Source organism: Talpa occidentalis, unplaced genomic scaffold (assembly GCF_014898055.3).
Source record: "Talpa occidentalis isolate TD23 unplaced genomic scaffold, MPIMG_talOcc4v2.1 talOcc4.4, whole genome shotgun sequence".
In the NCBI taxonomy this organism is placed as follows: domain Eukaryota; kingdom Metazoa; phylum Chordata; class Mammalia; order Eulipotyphla; family Talpidae; genus Talpa; species Talpa occidentalis.
Window position 1 is genome coordinate 33,736,076 of NW_023604295.1, and position 18,417 is coordinate 33,754,492.

Consider the following 18,417-nt stretch of genomic DNA (forward strand, 5'->3'; position numbering starts at 1 on the left):
GAAACCAAGAGCTGGTTCTTTGAAAAAATCAATAAAATAGACAAACCCCTAGCCAGGCTCACAAAGGAAAAAAGGGAGAAAGCACAAATAAACAGGATCATCAATGAAAGAGGAGAAATCACAACGGACACAGCAGAAATCAAAAGAATAATCAGTAACTACTATGAACAGTTATATGGAAACAAGTTTAACAATCTAGAGGAGATGGACAAATTCCTACAACTCTCTACAATCACCAAAGCTAGATAAAGAAGAAATAGAACACCTAAACAGACCAATTACAAGCAGCGAAATTGAAATGGTAATCAAAAACCTCCCCAAAAACAAAAGCCCGGGACCTGATGGATTTACAAATGAATTCTACCAAACATTCAGAGACGAATTAGTGCCTTTCCTTCACAAACTCTTCCAAAAAATTGAGAAGGAAGGGACAATACCAAACACGTTCTATGAAGCCAACATTACACTAATACCAAAACCAAACAAGGACAACACAAAAAAGGAAAACTACAGGCCAATCTCCCTAATGAACACTGATGCAAAAATCCTCAATAAAATTTTAGCTATCAGAATCCAACAATGCATCCATAAGATAATTCACCACGACCAAGTAGGATTCATTCCAGGGACACAAGGATGGTTTAACATCCGAAAATCAATCAACGTTATCCAACACATCAACAAAAAGAAATATAAAAACCATATGATAATATCAATAGATGCTGAGAAAGCTTTTGACAAAGTGCAACACCCATTCATGATAAAAGCCCTTGAAATTCTTGGGATACAAGGAACATACCTCAACATCATAAAGGCCATCTATGACAAGCCAACAGCCAGTATCATTCTCAATGGTGAAAAGCTGAAAGCAATTCCATTAAGATCTGGAACAAGACAAGGATGTCCACTCTCACCACTGCTTTTCAATATAATACTGGAAGTCCTAGCCAGAGCAATAAGACAAGAGAAAGACATCCAAGGAATCCAAATAGGAAAAGAAGAAGTCAAACTATCACTATTTGCAGATGATATGATAATATACATAGAGAACCCCAAAAAGTCCACAGAAAAACTAATTCAACTCATCAATCAGTTCAGTAAAGTGGCAGGATACAAAATCAACACGCAAAAGTCAGTAGCCTTCCTATACACAAACAATAAATCTGGAGAAGAAGAAATCAAAAAAACCATCCCTTTATTTTATTGAAACAAAAAAAATCAAATATTTGGGAATAAATCTAACAAAAGAGGTAAAGGACCTATACAAAGAAAACTATAAAACACTGTTAAAAGAAATAGAAGAAGACACAAAGAAATGGAAAGACATCCCCTGCTCATGGATTGGAAGAATAAACATTATTAAAATGGCCATCCTACCAAAAGCAATATACAGATTCAATGCTATTCCAATCAAAATTTCAATGTCTTTCTTCAAAGAAATAGAACAATTATTGATGAAATTCATATGGAATCACAAAAAACCCGAATAGCCAAAGCTCTCCTAAAAAAAAAAGAAGGGAATGGAGGCATCACACTCCCAGACTTCAAACTATACTACAAAGCCATAATCATCAAAACTGCATGGTATTGGAACAAGAACAGACATACAGACCAATGGAATCGAATAGAAAATCCAGAAATAAACCCACAGATTTATGGTCAACTAATCTCTGACAAAGGAGCAAAGACTATGCATTGGAGCAAAGAAAGTTTGTTCAATAAATGGTGCTGGGAAAACTGGGTTGCTACATGCAAAAGAATGAAGCTTGACCACTACCTCACACCATACACAAAAATCAACTCAAAATGGATTAAAGAACTAGATATAAGACCTGAAACCATAAAATATATAGAAGGAAATATAGGCGAAACACTACGTGATTTGCACATCAAAGACATCTTTACAGACACATCACCCAAAGCAGTGATAGTGAAGGCGAAGATAAACAGCTGGGACTACATCAAATTAAAGAGCTTCTGCACAGCAAAAGAGACAATAACAAAAACAAAGAGAAACCTCACCAACTGGGAGAACATTTTTGCACCCAACACTAATGATAAAGGACTGATCACAAAAATCTGCAAAGAGCTGATGAGACTTAACAACAACAAAGAAAAGAATCCAGTCAAAAAATGGGCAGAAGAGCTAAAAAGAAACTTCTCTGAAGAGGAAATGCAACTGGCCAACAGGCATATGAAAAAATGTTCAACATCACTTGTCATCAGGGAAATGCAAATCAAAACTACCATGAGATACCATCTTACACCAGTGAGAATGGCACATATTAAAAAAACTAGCAACAACAAATGTTGGCGAGGGTGTGGAGAAAAAGGAAGTCTTCTGCACTGTTGGTGGGAGTGCAAACTGGTCCAACCACTATGGAGAGCTGTGTGGAGATTTCTGGACCTACTAAACATAGAGCTTCCATATGATCCAGCAATTCCACTCCTAGGTATTTACCCAAAGGACACAGAAACATCAATTCCAAAGAACACCTGCACCCCTATGTTTATAGCAGCACTGTTTACAATAGCTAAGCTTTGGAAACAACCCAAATGCCCAAAAATAGATGACTGGATCAAGAAGATGTGGTACATATATACCATGGAATATTACTCAGCATTCAAAAAAGATAAACACATGCAATTTGCAGCAACATGGATGGCACTGGAAGGGATCATGCTCAGCGAAATAAGCCAAAAAGAAAAAGAAAAATACCGGATGGTCTCACTCATAGCAGGAATCTAGAAAACTTAAATAAGGGAACAGGAAAACGAATAACTATAAGAAAGTGAAAATCAAAATCAACAAAAAACTACGAACCAGAGACACTTTTAGGGGGGCGGGGGTGGGAGGGGAGGGATTGGGGTCAGAATGGGGGGGCTGCAATTGTATGGGGATTATAAAAATAAAATTTATTATTAAAAAAAAATAAAATAAAATTAGCGTGTTCTCTCCCAGTCCCAAATTCAAAGTGCCTCCTTCTCCCCACATCTCATTTGTAGTTTTGTGAACGGGCACTAGGGGGCACATTAGACCTTTTGACCCAAAGTTGGGCTCTGAGCAGTTGGAGGTCAGGTCTCCTTAGAACTCAGTGATTTTAGAAAGTTCAGGATCATGACTTTCTGTTTCATATGGAAAAAGTTTGGCTTGGGGAAGGAAATGATGGAAATTCCTAAGCTGCTACTCTCTGGCACTGTGTCCGGTTGAATACTGCTTCTCATGAGCTCCCTTTCCTCCTGCTCCACTCTTCAGCCTACCAGCATTAGAGGTCTCCCACCCTTCCATTGCAGGGCTCAGCACCACTCCCTGGGTGTGATGCCCTGTTGTGTGCCAGCTTTTTGCCTTACCTTCCTTCTCCCCGGCACAGATCATGTCCTTTGTCACTTTCTTTTTCAATGCTGCATACGCTGCTTGGCAGGTGTGGTGGTCAACAATCGGGATTTCAATCTGGAACCCAAAGCCATTATTGGTCCCCACTCCCAACCGAAGCTTCCTTGTTTTTCTGGCACCCTTAGACCTGACTTCTCCATACATTTTCCCTGGATGAGCCTGGGTGAGCCTGGGTCTACCTTAGATCTAATCTCAGAAACTGCCCTATGGTGCAAGTGAAAGAACAATGAATGGTGGATCAGGAGACACTTATCTGGTACAATCTGTCTTGACCTTGCTGTGTGACCCTGGAAAAGGCATTTGCCCTCTCTGAGCCTCAGTTCTCTCATCTATAAAATGGAAATAATAATATTTTCCTGACTCATGCATTGCTTCTAGAATGGCAATGTATGTAAAACCTACAGTCAGTCTTTGTTCCTCCCACCCCTCTAGATGTGGGACTTGGGACATGTGACTTAATCTGTGTTTTTTGGACTTCTGAGACTGTCTCTGAGACACCTTTCTTCATCTGAGTCATAGAAAGAGTCAATGATGAACAGATGCTTCATAAACTACAAACATTCTGGGGCCACTATCCTCCCTGCCTTTATGCTGTTTAAGTCTCCCTTCCTCTGGGAAGTCCGTCTGACCCCCTAAAACAAGGCTGGGTTCCCTGTTATTTGTTCTGGAGTGTCTGTACTTCTTCTTCATCACTTTTATCACATCGGTAACTACTTTCTATCTCGTTCACTTGCCTGTAAGTCCAAGGAACCCAGGAAACAGATTTTTCCCTTTGTGTCTCAGCATCCTTAGCAGGTAGTACAGTGTCTGGTATATAAGAGACGCCAAATAAACCCCTGTGAGCTAATGATTGTTGCAAACTTAAAATTTTAAAGTACAGTTTGTTAAAGGACTCAGACATTAGCTATGGCTTCATAGACCTGAGACACAGAGCAGGCAGCTCCTGCTACATATCCAGTGTCACCCTCACTGCAGTTTGATACAACATGGTGGTCTTGAGAGGCAAAATGGCTGCTCTCAGGTTGCCCAGCAAGTTAGTAGGAGCCAGGACTTGAAGTCACGGCCCTTACTCCTGTTTCAGTGTTCTCAAATGATGTGAATATGGACTTCTGAATGCAACAATTAAGTTCAGTGTGGCCTCTGCTTTGGCCCATACCTGCTGTTGGGTGGCCCATACCTACTGTAGGGTGTCCAAACCTACTGTTTTCTGGAAGGTTTTCTTTAAGCTGAGCATTTAATAAGGTCTAGAAGCTTTGAAAGATGTTTACAGACTAGCGCTCCTGCCATGTAAAATAGACCGAGCTTGTAGGGATTCAAGGTCATAGTGAGCCTTGGAGGTGAGTATGTCCCTGCATCTCTAGCCCCACCCTGTTTCCAGTCTTCTGACCCCCTGAAGAGCAACATGAAGCAGGAAGGTGTGATACAGGGCAGAGGTGTGGGGTATAAACTGAACTTTACCTCCATCAGTGTCTCTGGGAACTTCTGTAAGAACTGCTTCCCCCAGCCGCTGACGATGACCATGGCCCCTGGGAGAGAGAAGACACAGTGAGAGCTGGGAAGGTGGGTGTTTCAGAGGTTTGCATCTTGCAGCCCGTCATTCTTTGCCTATGGAGGAAGGACCAAAATTGGCCCCAAAGGAAAATGCAGCTGGCAGGAAAGAAGACTTGGATGGGAGGTTACCTGCAGCAGAGGTTTGGGTATTTGTTCCTATGACTTCAGCTGGCTTATTTTTTCAGTTGCCTTTTCTCTCCAAACTAGCATGGAGCTCAAGCTCCCCCAGGACTGTGATCTCATGTACTGTTCACTGCTATATCCCCACGCCTATGACAGTGCTAGCACTTAGGAGGTACTCAATCAATAATTGTGAATAAATAAAAATTATGAATAAATAAAAAAATAAATGAAAAGTGAAAAAATAAAAAGCTTTTCCCACAGTAAGCTGTACCGCCTTTAGCAAACCCTCTTTCCTCCCCTTTGGGGGGTCTCAGTCTCCTTTCCATAAAATAAAGAGGCTCAGCTTGTTAGTCTCCAAAACCCCTCTGATCACTGCTGTTCTAGAAGTCTGTGAAATCAATAGCTCTTAAGGTGTTGTAAAATGGGTCCTGCACTGATAGAGTAATTATTTCTTTTTTTTTTTTTGAAGATTTATTTATCTATGCATACAAGAGCTGGGGTACAGACCAGAGATGGGGGGGTGTGAGAGGATTCCCCAGAGACAGAGTGGGGAACAGAACAGGCAGACTGACTGAAATACACTGCTGAGGGGAGCAGCGGGTGACAGGAGAGTTCTGCAAGCCATGTGGGTTGCTCCTGGCTGGAAGCTAGTGTTGCAGAGGCTGTGAATTGCTTCATAGTGCTGTGCTTAACCCTTTGTGCCACCAGGGAGGCCCTTCTACACCCTGCTGTGATGCTTCAGATAAGAACGATAACCCACTTTGTCAGGGTTCCTGAAAATAGGGGCACTTCCAAGAAGGTTTGCTCGTGCTGTTGACATTCAATAGCAGTGGTTTCTCCCTCAGTGTAGCCAGCTGTTCCCAACTCTGGTTTTCAGTACCATCAGCCTCCGGTGCAAAAGTTTGAGTTCCTGCTCTCCAGTGCCCATTTCTAAAAAAGGTTCTAACTCCAACCTTTTCCCTTTGTTGCCCCAGTCCTTGAAGTGGTGGTTTCTTCCTGTGAGTATATTTCTACCAGCTTAGTCTTTCCCTCCTCCAGTCCCTCAATACCCAATATTAATTCTCTCTGTTAAAAAACTAGGCTGGTTCCTGTTTTCCTATTTGGACCCTGAGATATTAGAGTACTTGCAGTAATTGACCAGTCCTGCTGTTTACACTGTTCGTCCACCACTTATGTTGCTGCAGAAACTGTTATGACTTAACTGTTTGGGGGCAGGGGACAGCTGACACTGACACTGCCAACTGTCTTAGCTGGCACTAGAGCCTCTCCAGCACTGTGGAGGCACCAGCTGCTCAGCAGAAGCAGGAAGGGGGTGGGGAGGGGTACCTTCTTGTGGGGGCCCTTCAGGCAGACAGATGGGCATCACGAAGTCATTCAGCTTTGGGCTCTCCAACAGCTCCACTAGAGCCACGTCATTCTCAAATGTGTTGGGGTCATACAGCGGATGGAGGAAGATATGTTTGACCTGGAGGTGCTGTTCAGTTTCATCTGACCGGCGCCTCCAATGCTTGCCTTGAAAAGAAGAAGGCATGTGAGTCATGGGGATGATGGAGGCCTGTAGGATGAAGTTATCCCTTGTTTCCTGTTAGCCCCTGTCCCATCCAGTCCAAATTTCCAGCCTTACCCTCTTTCCTGCCCTTCACCCACCTCTCCCAGTCATCCTGTTACAGAAGGGAGATACTGGGAACTAGGGGTGGAATGAGCAGATTACATAATATGAAAGGCAGGCAAGCCTGTGTTCTTGCTTCTGTGGCCCGACTTGCACCCTGGTACTGCTGGGAAGGACACTAGAAGGAGACATGTGGAGGAGAGACATGTAGAGATACTGGAAAGAGATGTGGGAAGACTGTCTGTGGCAGAGACAATGGCAGTTGTCGTCTTGATTTGAACTTCGATTTTGCTCTTTTGTTCCAGACCTGCCTTACCCCTTTCTTGTGGTTTCTTGCCAGAAGGTGCTTTACGGTGACCTAATTTGCTTGGCTATTTGCCCATAAAGGATGGTTAAATTTGAGAGTTTTATTGGGAAACAATTATTAGGAGTATCATTTCTTCTCCTCCCTCTCTATCCACATCAATTCTGTTAAAGAGCTTTCACACTAAGTGTATGCTCCCTTTACTTGTTGTGTGGCAGATTGAAGACCTTATTTAGAGCATGCACCCCTTAATAGTTTTGGCTTCCTGGGTGCCTGCAGGCATGTGCTAACAATGCCCCCTTCTTGGTCTTCCCCACATGTTCTTGTGGGCTGCCATCTTTGGCTTTCATTATGAGTTGATGCCATTGTCTTATAATACTCACTCTGTTGCCCATTGCCAATTGTTCAAACCATACAATCACCCTTCAGTGTCTAAGCCATGTGTTCCCTCCTCCATGGAACTGAGTCCTAGGGCAAGTTAAGGATAATTAGGCAGCCTTAAGGGCAGTGCAGGGACTTGAGGAGAGTTAAGGAAGGCTCCAGAGATAAGGGCAACAAATTCCAAAAGGGGCTAATCAAACACCCCAGGTCTAAGGTCAAGATAAGGGCTGGGACACAGAGACTTAGTCCTGGGCACAGAGACATTTAGGCAGTGAGTGAGACCACCTAGAACTAACCAATCACAGAGAGACTGGTGAAGCTTTAGAATAATCAGGGAAAGAAGGTATAAATACCCTGAGATACAACTCCACTTCGGCTTCCTTGGCCCTCCCTGGCCTGGTTCCATGGCCTGGGAGTCCCACTTTATTTCTGCTCCTTTTCTCCTTAATAAACTTTTTCTTTCTCTAAACAAACCTGTCTCTTCTCGCTTGCTTGCCTGAGCGGCTGTGAAATTCCTGCTGCAGCTTCATGAGACGCCAACCTGTGGTGGTCTAGTGGCTGGGACTCAGCGCTGCCCCTGCAGCCTGGGATCCATTCCTGGCTGGGAGACTAGGCCTAAAGACCTGCAATTTTGGTATGAAAATCCCTCTGATTCTTGCGTTAGATTCTTCAGTTAGAAATCTTTTCCTCACGAGCTACCATGGCACTGTATCAGTCCCTCTCCCACAGAACTCACTCCTTCCTGCCTTGTATCAGAGGTCTGTGTGATTTCATCCCAGGTGCCTTGCCCTGAGTATTGAGAGAGTGGGGGATACACCCTATTTCCACAACGACAATGGCTTCAGGTACCAGCTTGCCCCTCACTCACCCATGATGATTTTGAAGTCAGAAGGACTGAGAAGGTCTGAGTCGAGTAAGGTTGGGTCCTCAGGATTGAGAGACTGGTGGAGGCAATGAGCTGCAGTCACAATCCAGTTGGAGCCTGAGGACAGAAATAGACACACTGCTGGCACTGCCCATCCTGCCTCCGACTGTCTCCAGCTGAGGCCTTCAGACTATTCCAGGGCACGCCCTTCTATTGCATTTCACCCCTATGATCCTACTCTTAAGAGGATCCGTTAACTCAGTGACTTCATCTGTCTCTTCTAGCCCAGGTTAAAAATGAATATATTTTTTAACATCTTAAGTAGAGTTTCTCCAAACAAGGGTTGGTGAGCTCCCCACAGGCCAAGGTGGGGTCTTGGCTTACTGACTGCCCTTCAGGTGTTTTGACTCAAGGTGTGATCCCTGGAATAATGGCATCAACCTCCCCTGGGAGCTTAGAAATGCAGACATTCAGGTCCCATCTCTGATTTACTGAATCAGAATCTGCATCCAATAGGAAAACCTTGGGATTTTAGCAAGACCCTCAAGTAATTCCCAGGCAAATTAACATTTGAAAAGCACTGATCTAGACAGGTCCTTCTCCACTGTGGGTGCACATCCCCACCACTGAGGGAGATAAAAATAAAACCAACGTCTGAGTCTAAAGCCTGACCAAGTACATCACAGGCGCAGGTCCCCACCAACATACACACACACACACACACACACGACTACATTTCAAAAGGTCCCCAAATGAGTCTACTGCCACCACTGCTCTGATCATTTTGTAGATGTGGATCCCAAGGTCCAGGGAAAAGCAAGGATGTCTATATTCACTCAGCAGATTTTGGAGGCGCCATAGAAGACGACCCTTTATCTCTGTTTGTGGGAATATATCAATGAATTCCTCGAGGAGGGGGTCTAAGGCCAAGCTGCCATTTCACATTTCCTGGAGCAAGCAGATCACAGCTCTCCCTAGGCCCTGCCAATTTCCCATGGGATCCCTGGTGGATCTGCTCCCACCTGACTCTACTCTGGAGGAGGTGAGTCAGGAAAGCGAGCCCGGCAGCCCAGGAGTTGCCCTGGCATGGGCGGACATACCCAAGTCTCCTTCCTCTGTGATGGGATCAGATCAGGAACTGGCCAGAACTCTAGATTGCTATGAATTTTTCTTGTGATGTCAGACCTGGGATGGTCTTCCATCACCCTGACCAAACTAAGGCAGGATTAGCCCCCAGTCATCCTGTAACAGGGTGGTCCCCAGGAAAGGGGGAGGTTCCAGGCTTCCTGCCCCACCCAAAGGAGGGTGGAGCTGAGCAGGGAGAGAAGAGACTGTAGAGAAGACTAAGGAAGGAAGCAGGATGGAGAGCAAGAAGGAGATCTGGAGGAGGCACATGGAGCAAAGAGACACATGAAGAAACTGCACTTGCCTTTTGGTCATGGACTGCCAATTTCCCATGGGATCCCTGGTGGATTTGCTCCCACCTGACTATACTCTGGAGGAGGTGAGTCAGGTGAGCGAGCCAATTGGTGGGTGGGTGAGAGACCCATGGGGAGGTGACAATGATGGTTTTTCTCTTGATTTTGATTTTGCTCTTTTCCCTCCAAACTTGTCTGGGTGTTTCTGACACTTTTCTGGAAGCTGCTTTAGACTTGGGGCAGGCTTTGGGGCCTTGTTTTGGGCCAATTCTGCTTGGGTGGACTTTTACCCACGAGGGGACAGGTAACTTTGGGTGCTTGATTTAGAAACTATATTCTTTGCCTTTCCTGTATTGTTTCCTAATTGCATTAAAGTTGCTTTCCATTAAAGTCTCATATGTATTGTGCTGATGCGGTGAATGGCAGAACCTATTTAGAGCAGGTTTGCGGGGTCTGGGTTGCCCCTCTCCCTGCCCTGCAACAATCACTTTCCCACTCACTCACCCACATGTACCCACATTCAATCTATTATAAAATTCTAACAATCCTATTTCCCAGTGCTTTAGGATCGGTTTTATTTCTCAGTCCCCAGTCCTAAGTGAGAGGAAGAAGACTCCCCTCCCCACTATTGTGATAGAAGCTCCCTTTCTGAACATCTGGTGTCCAAATTAACCCTCTTTCTGTGCTGCCCCTGGAGAGAATTTTTTAAAACATGCTTATAAACTTGCAGCCTTGTTCAGGATAAATCTGAATCTCTAAGAGTGGCATTTAAGGTGATAGTAAGTTTCCCTTCCCTGTAACTCCTCCAGGGTAAGTTTCCTGCTTCTCTCCAGGTGTGGCACACACCTGAGTTTTGTGCCACATGCAAGTGCCTTATGTGTAATTCTTGCTCGGGGCTTGATTCTGATTTTTCCCAGTGCCAGAGACCGACTCAGTAGGTGTTTGTGGGTTGGAGAATTCAGAACACAGAGACACATGCCTCCTGGCTCCAGCTAAGAATGCTTTGGACTTTACTAGTGGTGGGGACAGTGAGTCTCATGGAAGAAATCTTGGTCAGCACCAGGAAAAAGGTTTCATTTGCTCCCGACCCCTGGGTCCCCACCACTGCCAGTTTCTCCTTACCTAGAAGGGAGCCCCCGCAGAAGGGAAGACCATTCAGGTGAGACAGCATGGCAATCCAGGGGGTGGTGCCTCTCTGGACCGGACGTCCATTGAAGATCCTGGCCATCAGTGTCCGGGAGATCTTGGGGAGACCACACACTGCAGGCAAGGGAGGGAAATAGAGATCACACTCTGGGCTCCATTATTTGGCAGAGCTCCTACCTTATCACCCTTTGTTAGGAACAATGGCTATTTTCAATCTTCAAGCATCCATTGCTAGTTTCAGAAACTGCATCCCAGTTTTCCCTGAGCTCCCCTATTCCCTTTATTAGTCCTTATAGCTTCTAAGTTCTAGGGTGTTGGAATAAGACTCAGACTTGACTGAAGAAGGCGTCTCACCCACAAGAATTGCTCAGAGATAGGACTGTAACCCTGACCACACTGACAAAAGACTGAATTGACAGTTTTGCTAAACTTATTAGAAAAAAAGAAGGCCTTTCTTGTCTGGGCTTGATATGCTGCTGGCCATAAACTCAGATCTGCTAGTGATCACCTCCTGGAGACTGTGCTGGGAGTGATGTTATCAACAGAGAAAAGTGGAGCTAGAAGATAAGTGAAGCCAGAGAAACTACCTTGATCTTTGAGCCCCTTGATTTAACTACGCCTCAGCCTTTTGGTGTGGAATTCTCAGCTACGTGAACTTACCGTTTCTCTCCCTGCCTCCCCATCCCTCTTTTCCTTCAGCGGTTTATGTTGGGTTTCCTCGCTTAAAAGAAAAGAATCTTGACCAACAAATATCTTTTAGGCTCCAACCACAGGGCTCTCTTCTCAGAAAAACCCTTCCTCAGGGTCTTGGGGGTTGAAGGTCCACAACAAATATGTGTCTGTTTCATACTCTGTTTCCAGTGATTTAGATTCATAGACGCAGACACAAAACTTGGGAACCGAATGGCCCTTGGGAACACTGTAGGCTGTGCCTTTCGTCATAGAGCTAAAGCAGCTGAGGCCTAGAAAAGGGACTTGACTTGACAAAAGTTAATTTATGAGTTAGTGGCAAGACTAGGTGTCCAGCTTCCAACTCTGGGCTCCTCCCCTGGCCAGCACTACTCACTGACCTCCATGACTTCTCAGGGTACTCGCAGTCCGAGCCCCTGGATCCCAGCAGTCACTGCCTGTATTGCCGCTGTCACCAGCCCACTGGGCACCCTGGGGAAAGTCATAGGTGACTGCACAGGTACCTGATGGTCCCTCCTAGTCGTCATTCTGTGCGCTCTCAGCCGGCTGCCCTCACACCCAGCAGATCCTCAGAGGCCACTGGGTGGGGACACCCTGACCAGCCTCCTTTCCATCTGCTCTCGCTGAAAACTATCTTCTCTTCAGAACCCACTCTGGGATCTGGATCGCCTCACTCACCTGGGGGCCTGACTTCCGATTCTGGCCCCTCCCCTGTTATCTTCCATCTGTCCTTCGCCTATGCCTCCAAGTTATGGTCCAGCCTTTTCTTCCTAAAGTCAAACTTCCACTTTCCCTGCTTCCATTTATTCCACAGTCTCTTCCTCTCTTCCCTTCCATAGTCTAAGTTCTGGGAAAAGAAGCTGATACTTAGTCTCCACATCTTTTCCTCTTCCCTTCTTTGAAAAAAGAAAGTTTTTCTGAAGAGACTTGGACACCAAGTGGCCCTTGGAATATTCTGGATACCCACGACCACAGGTGGAGACACAATGACTCTGGGCCTCAGTGGAACATCAGCATAGTATGGAATGTGGAGTCGGACATGAAGCTGGGACATCTACTGGTGAAGTGAGGCTCGACACAACTTTGACTTTTGAAGAGCAAAGCAGAAAACAGTCTGGAAATACAGATTTTCATTGAAAAGTCAACCTTTACGGTAATAATGAGAGATGTGAAGATTTCAAGGAAGTTAACCCCAGAGATATAAACATATAATTCAGACTATAAGTCACAGAGAAGTAGATTTGTTAGGGTGGTTTCCCCCACAGGAAAGAGATAAAAATGTAGGCGAAACCTGGGAAGAGAGAGAGACAGACAGACACTGGTGAAAGATAGGGAAGGGCTAGGGACTTTAAATACAAGCAGAGTGACTGCTGCCTGGATTGTGTCTCAGAGTCCACAGCAGAGTCTGGGTCCCTGTCCCGAGAGATCGAAGAGCCTCCTGCGCTTCTGAAGTCCTTCTTTTCCTATGCTTCTGATCTCTCATTTTTGTCTCTTTCTCAGAGTTTCTCTGCTCTCCTTGCCGTCCACACTTTTCTTCTCTGCAAACTCCCAGCAGAGCTCACTGTCTCCTCCCAGGCCGCCAAACCACCTACACCCTGATGAATTTGCCATCAGTGTTTCTAATCTGCCTTCTCTGAAGTAGTCCTTCCTTGCTTATTCCTTCCTTCCATCTTTAGCTGGATTACTCAGACTCTTCAAGCACAGCAAAACCAGGCCCTGGTCTCTGCCCTTTACCAACCTTCTCCCCTTCATCATTCCAGTTGTCTGTTAATGCCTGCATAGACCACATTCTGGTTGCCTCCCTTTCTTCAACCCCCATATTGAATCAGTCACTAAGCTGGGAAGGCAAAAAACAAGAACAAACACCAGGAGAAGCAGAGGGTGCCTCCTCTGTTCCATGTTACATCGAGCTCTCCATGCAACACTGTGCCTTCCACTGCTCAGTGTGGCTTACTTAGTATGCCACAACATACTATCTGGAGGAAAGTGAAAATCTGAAAACACATGACAATGCTTGAAGCCAGCTACATAGACAGTATAAAGCACAAAATGTTTCTGTTAGTTCTCAATCATGTAAATAAATGATGCTTTCATTAGGTTACAAGCCAAAAGCAAAGACAAACCATGAGTGCCTCCCACAGAGATCCTTCGTTAACATATTTTGCAGTGCCTGCACCATTGTACATGATGTGATACCCCAAGTCCTGCCCATTACACTATTTAATCACCCCCATATCTGCACTGTCATAACCAAAATTTGGTGGGTTTTTACCATCTCTCTTCAGAATGGGCGCAGAGCAGCTTCCTAAATGTTTTCCCAAGCTCAGTCACCCTGTCCTCCACTTTTTACAGACTTGCTGATTCAGAAATTCCCATGTGGGTGACCCAGGAATCTGCATGTGTAATAAGCACCAGAGGTGAGTTTGCTATATCCCCAAATTAGAGAATCACTGGTTACAGGGCAGACTGCAAACAGAAAATGACTTCCAAGACACTGTTCTCTCCCTCAATTCTCACTGCCCCCACTCCAGTCACCAGGGGCTTCCCTGCTTTGGTCTTTGCCGGCTCTGAATCTTCCTCTCATTTCCCAGTGCATTCTTCAGAACCTCTCTGGAAACTATGCAGATCTCTTTCAGGGGTCTGCATCCCTCCCTCCTATAAATTTGCATGATACTGTAATTTCTATTCCTCATTGACGTTTAACTCCTTTTGCTTGGATAAGACCTGGATGCACATGGCCTTGCCTTGCGTTGTAGTTTGAACTCCTTAAAGTCAAGGACTTAAATGGTGGCACTTCAGTGTAGGAATATGCAGTTCTAAGTGGAAACATGTCCATAAACAACTCCATGCCTCATCACCTTGGAGATATCCAGATGACGAAGTTGTACTGTAAGGGAGATTTTGACTTTTTTTTTAATTTTATTTTTTATTTATACAATAGCTGGGGTACAGGCCAAAGGCGCAGGAAGGTGAGAGGACCCACCAGAGACAGAGTGGGGAGCAGAACAGGCAGGTGGACGGAAAGCACTGCTGAGGGGAGCAGAGGGCAAGACAGGAGAGGTCTGCCACGCCATGTGGGATTCTCCCTGGCCGGCCGAGAACTGAACCCGTGCTGCAGAGGCTGCAGACAGCTTCACAGTGCTGTGCTTAACCTGCTGTGCCACCGGGGAGGCCCGAGAGATTTTGACTTTATCTCTCTTCGAAACGTCAAAATATACAAACAGCAATAACCAAACCCACATGAAGGCTATTGATTATCCATAGAGGGTTTATTTCCACTTTATACCCCTGATAAAAGAAACAGAGTGCAGAGGCACTTTACAGAGTAGTGAAGCTTGTGATATAAAATATACAAAATACAGCATCCTCTATATGCACCATTCACTGACATAGGAGTGTACTTTGATGAGCCAATTGGAAAAGTGGGCACTTCCTAATCGTTCCTTCAGAATCTGTCGGAGGGGCTTCTCCGACTGCCTTTCTATAATAGAGAATCCCCAGGAGCTAGAGCTCCAAGGAGAAGGAGGATGCTCAGCCCTGGGGAAGGCCAGGGAGAGGTTGCTGGCAGTGGAAGTACTGAGCGCTGGAGTAGGAAGGACTCTGAAGGGGTATAATGCCTTTCTTTTACATATGGGAGACTGAAGTCCAGAAAGGGAAAGTGACTTGTCAAGGGTTATGCAGCCAGTAGAGGGCAGAGTTTGGACCAGCTCTCAGGACTTGGAGCTCTTTGTCTCTTCATTGATTTCATGGATGAGTCTCTGCTTCCTTTGACTCTGGCTTCAAGAAATTGGTGGGGTGGATCCTTCTGAGCACCCATGCTGTGTGGTTCTCTGCAGACATGCCGGGCAGCCTGCAGGATCAGTTACTCCTAATGTCCTAAGTTTATTCTTCTTCCATTTTCTGCCCAGAAGCGCGGTGCATTCCAGTGTGGGCCTACTGCAAGCAGTTCTGTGGAGTTGCCACATCTGGAGCTGGGGCTCAGGTAGCCTTTCCAGATTATATGTTTCAAGGCTTTGAGCTCACTTGGAGAGGCAGGTTGTCAGCTGCCTGTGTTGTCAGCTGCTATTCAACAGTGACATGTGAACCCAAGTGACATGTTCTAAGTTGACAGTAGAAATTTAAAGGGGTTGGGGAGCCTCCCACTGCTATACTCTTCCCCTGTTTCCCCAGCGTTCTCTTTGTCCTTTGGACTTCCTTTAATAGAGAATGTAAGGAATAAGCTCCAAGAAGCTTTTGGGAGAGAAACATCACGATAAGACTTTTACACTAGGAGAGAGGGGCTTCTGGGTATTATCTCTGTCTCCTGAAACATGAGTGCTTTTCTCCTAGAAGGCCTGCACTTATCTGGGCCCAGAGGGCAGAGCTGGGAAAATAAATGGAGTTAGAATCCAGCTCAATGTGAGGAAATACTTTCTAATAATTAGGTCCAAGTTCAGCTGTACCAACAGTGGTAACCAATGGGAGTGATAAGTGAACGGAGTGAAGCAAGGCCATGGGGGGAGCATGGCAGACAGGACCTACCATTGGCCAGGAGGTCTAGCTTCCTCACTGTACTGTTGGGAACAGTGAGGCCAGGAGAGGAAAAAGAACGTACAGGGCCCTGGGCCAGTTTCTTCTTGAGACCCTTTTCCCTTTACCACACAACTGCCTCTCAGGGTCCCGGGGGGCTGTCTCTGGCAGATGGGAGCGGTGTGTTCCATTCCTTTGGGCCTGGTGGGTAACATGGAGTGTGCTGTTGGAAGTGTGTGGTGCAGCCTGACGGGCTGGGGCAGGGCAGGCAGGCCTTGAGGAAGTCTGTCAGCTCACCGTTCAACCTGGAGCTCCCCGAGACCTTGTGGGGAGCCCATCTGCTCCCACACCCAGTCCACATAGTTGGAGACCTTCGTGTACACCCCGTAGACCTGCTTGCTGCCACATTCTTCAGGCCCCCCCCAAGACACCAAGCCTTGGGCTACCCAGCGCTGGCTCAAGTCATCGAGGATGACAAAGGCCCCACCACTATCTCCAAGGCACGTGTCCTTGCCACCCTCGTAATACCCGGCGCAGAACATGTTCTCTGTGACACTGTAGTTGCCCGAGCGGGACTCATAGCTGGTTTTGCACTCTGCGTGGGGCACCACTGGTAACTTGACGTACTGTAGGATGTCTGACAAGGTCCGCGTGCCACTACTGATTATCTCGTCCACCGTTACGTTGGGATTGGAGATGCCCCAGCCAGCCACCAGGCCCAGCATGTGGGGCGCAGGGCCTTCCAGCTCAGGGATCGGCAGGCACACGGGCATGACGTGAGACCCCAGGGGCACGGGCTCCCGCAGTTGCACCAGCGCTATGTCGTTGTTGTAGTTCTGGATGTTGAAGTCAGGGTGGAGAACAACTCGTGCCGCTGAACTGTTGACAGCTCCTGATTTGTCCCGCACATCATGCAGGCCCAGGTAGACGGTGACGTGCTCCCTGGAGACCGGCGTCACGGTGTTGTCTCTGCGCTGGGAGCGCAGCACATGGGCTGCTGTGAGAATCCAGGACTCGGAGAGCAAGGCTCCACTTCCAAACCACTTGTCGTTTGGCACCCTCGAGGTGTCTTCCACCACTATCAGGGCCTGCCATGGGAAGAGGCCAGGCTCTGCATTCCGGCCCCCGATGATCCGCTTGACCAGGTTTGGTAGGGAGCGGGAGGGCTGACCACACACTGCAAGGGGCGGGGACAAAAGACAGAGATTGGTCAGCTCAGCCATGTGAAAAGACACATCAAGAGAAATTCAACATCTCACCCACTGTAGATTATGCCACCATAAGACCCTACTCGGCCTGGGCCTTGCTGACCTGTGAGAGCTTTGTGCAGGTCTTTGTTGCCCCATGTCCTTCTAGTCACCATTCTATAGCTGGGGACCTCTGCAGGACAGACCATGCTGTTCTCGGCCTTGTACCATCCTACCATCCCAGACCATTTCCAGCCAAGATCACTTTGATTTGGACCATCTTTAGGCCAAGACTCCCTCTAGCAGTGGCCATGTCTCCTCCTTCTTCCCTTGAAAGCCATCTCATATCCCAGAAGTGGTCCATGCTACAGGCACTAAGAAAACTTTTGAAGGCCATAGATCATGGGCTTTGAGAGAATGAGGGAACCTAAAAGGCTGTCTAGCAGGTCACAGCTAACCTGAACTGTGAACCAAGATGTCTGAGACCTTGACCTGACTTTTCTTTCCTATTTCTTCTATGACTGTGAGTGAGTTCATTTCTTTCTCTGGATTTCAATTTTTGATCTACTAAATGAAACAGCTGGTGTTGAGGATGATGTTGAAGGATCCTTGAAATTCCAAATTCCTACTATTTTCATTTCATTTGCCCTAGTCACCTTCATTTATAGGTGAGTAAAACATTAACAGATTAGACTAAGAGAGGTTAAACAACTAGGCCAAGTAAACATGGCAATTAAACATCAGCTTAGCTAGATTCTGACAGCAATAACCTGTCATTCCACAAGTGACATCCCACAAGGTCCTTATAATGACCATCACTACGTGGTAGCTAACCTTTTATTCTTCCACCTAAAGGAATAGATGCCCAGACTATCCAATGTCATAAAAAGGTGGCATAATCTACCAGCAATGATGCATGGGCTCTGCCTTGAGCCACCCATCATTGCACCCAGGAGTCCTGTATACCTTCAGGGGAAGAAGAAAGGTCTGAGCAAACTTCGTTCCACCGAGTGGTACCCCGAGCATGCACATGCACCACCAAGCCTCCTGGAGCCAAATCCTCTGGCCCAGGAGCAGAGGGTCTTCAGTACCTGCCCCTGCTGGCTAAAAACAAGCTCACACATGGCCTTCCCAGGCAGGGTTCTTAGACCAGGGAGGTAAGCCTGGTGTGAGCATGGGCCTTCCCTTGATTACAATGGCCAGGCTATACTCCTTGGCTCTGAGAAGCTTTCAGTAATCC

At 46.4% G+C, this 18,417-nt stretch overlaps 1 protein-coding gene across 2 annotated transcripts in view; it reads right to left on the minus strand.

The window, feature by feature from the left end:
- The window catches only part of MASP1 (MBL associated serine protease 1), a 66,179-nt gene that overhangs the window by 3,968 nt on the left and 43,794 nt on the right, over positions 1-18,417 (minus strand). Inside the window, exons 11-15 of one of the 2 annotated variants that reach the window (XM_037525267.2) lie at positions 10,768-10,905; positions 8,231-8,344; positions 6,395-6,580; positions 4,853-4,920; positions 3,352-3,451 (exon numbers count right to left, since the gene is read on the minus strand). In XM_037525267.2, the coding sequence (XP_037381164.1) occupies positions 3,352-3,451; positions 4,853-4,920; positions 6,395-6,580; positions 8,231-8,344; positions 10,768-10,905 (606 nt within the window). Of the gene's footprint in view, positions 1-3,351; positions 3,452-4,852; positions 4,921-6,394; positions 6,581-8,230; positions 8,345-10,767; positions 10,906-14,714; positions 17,168-18,417 lie in introns of those variants that run through there. The other variant, XM_037525266.2, reaches the window with a different exon arrangement.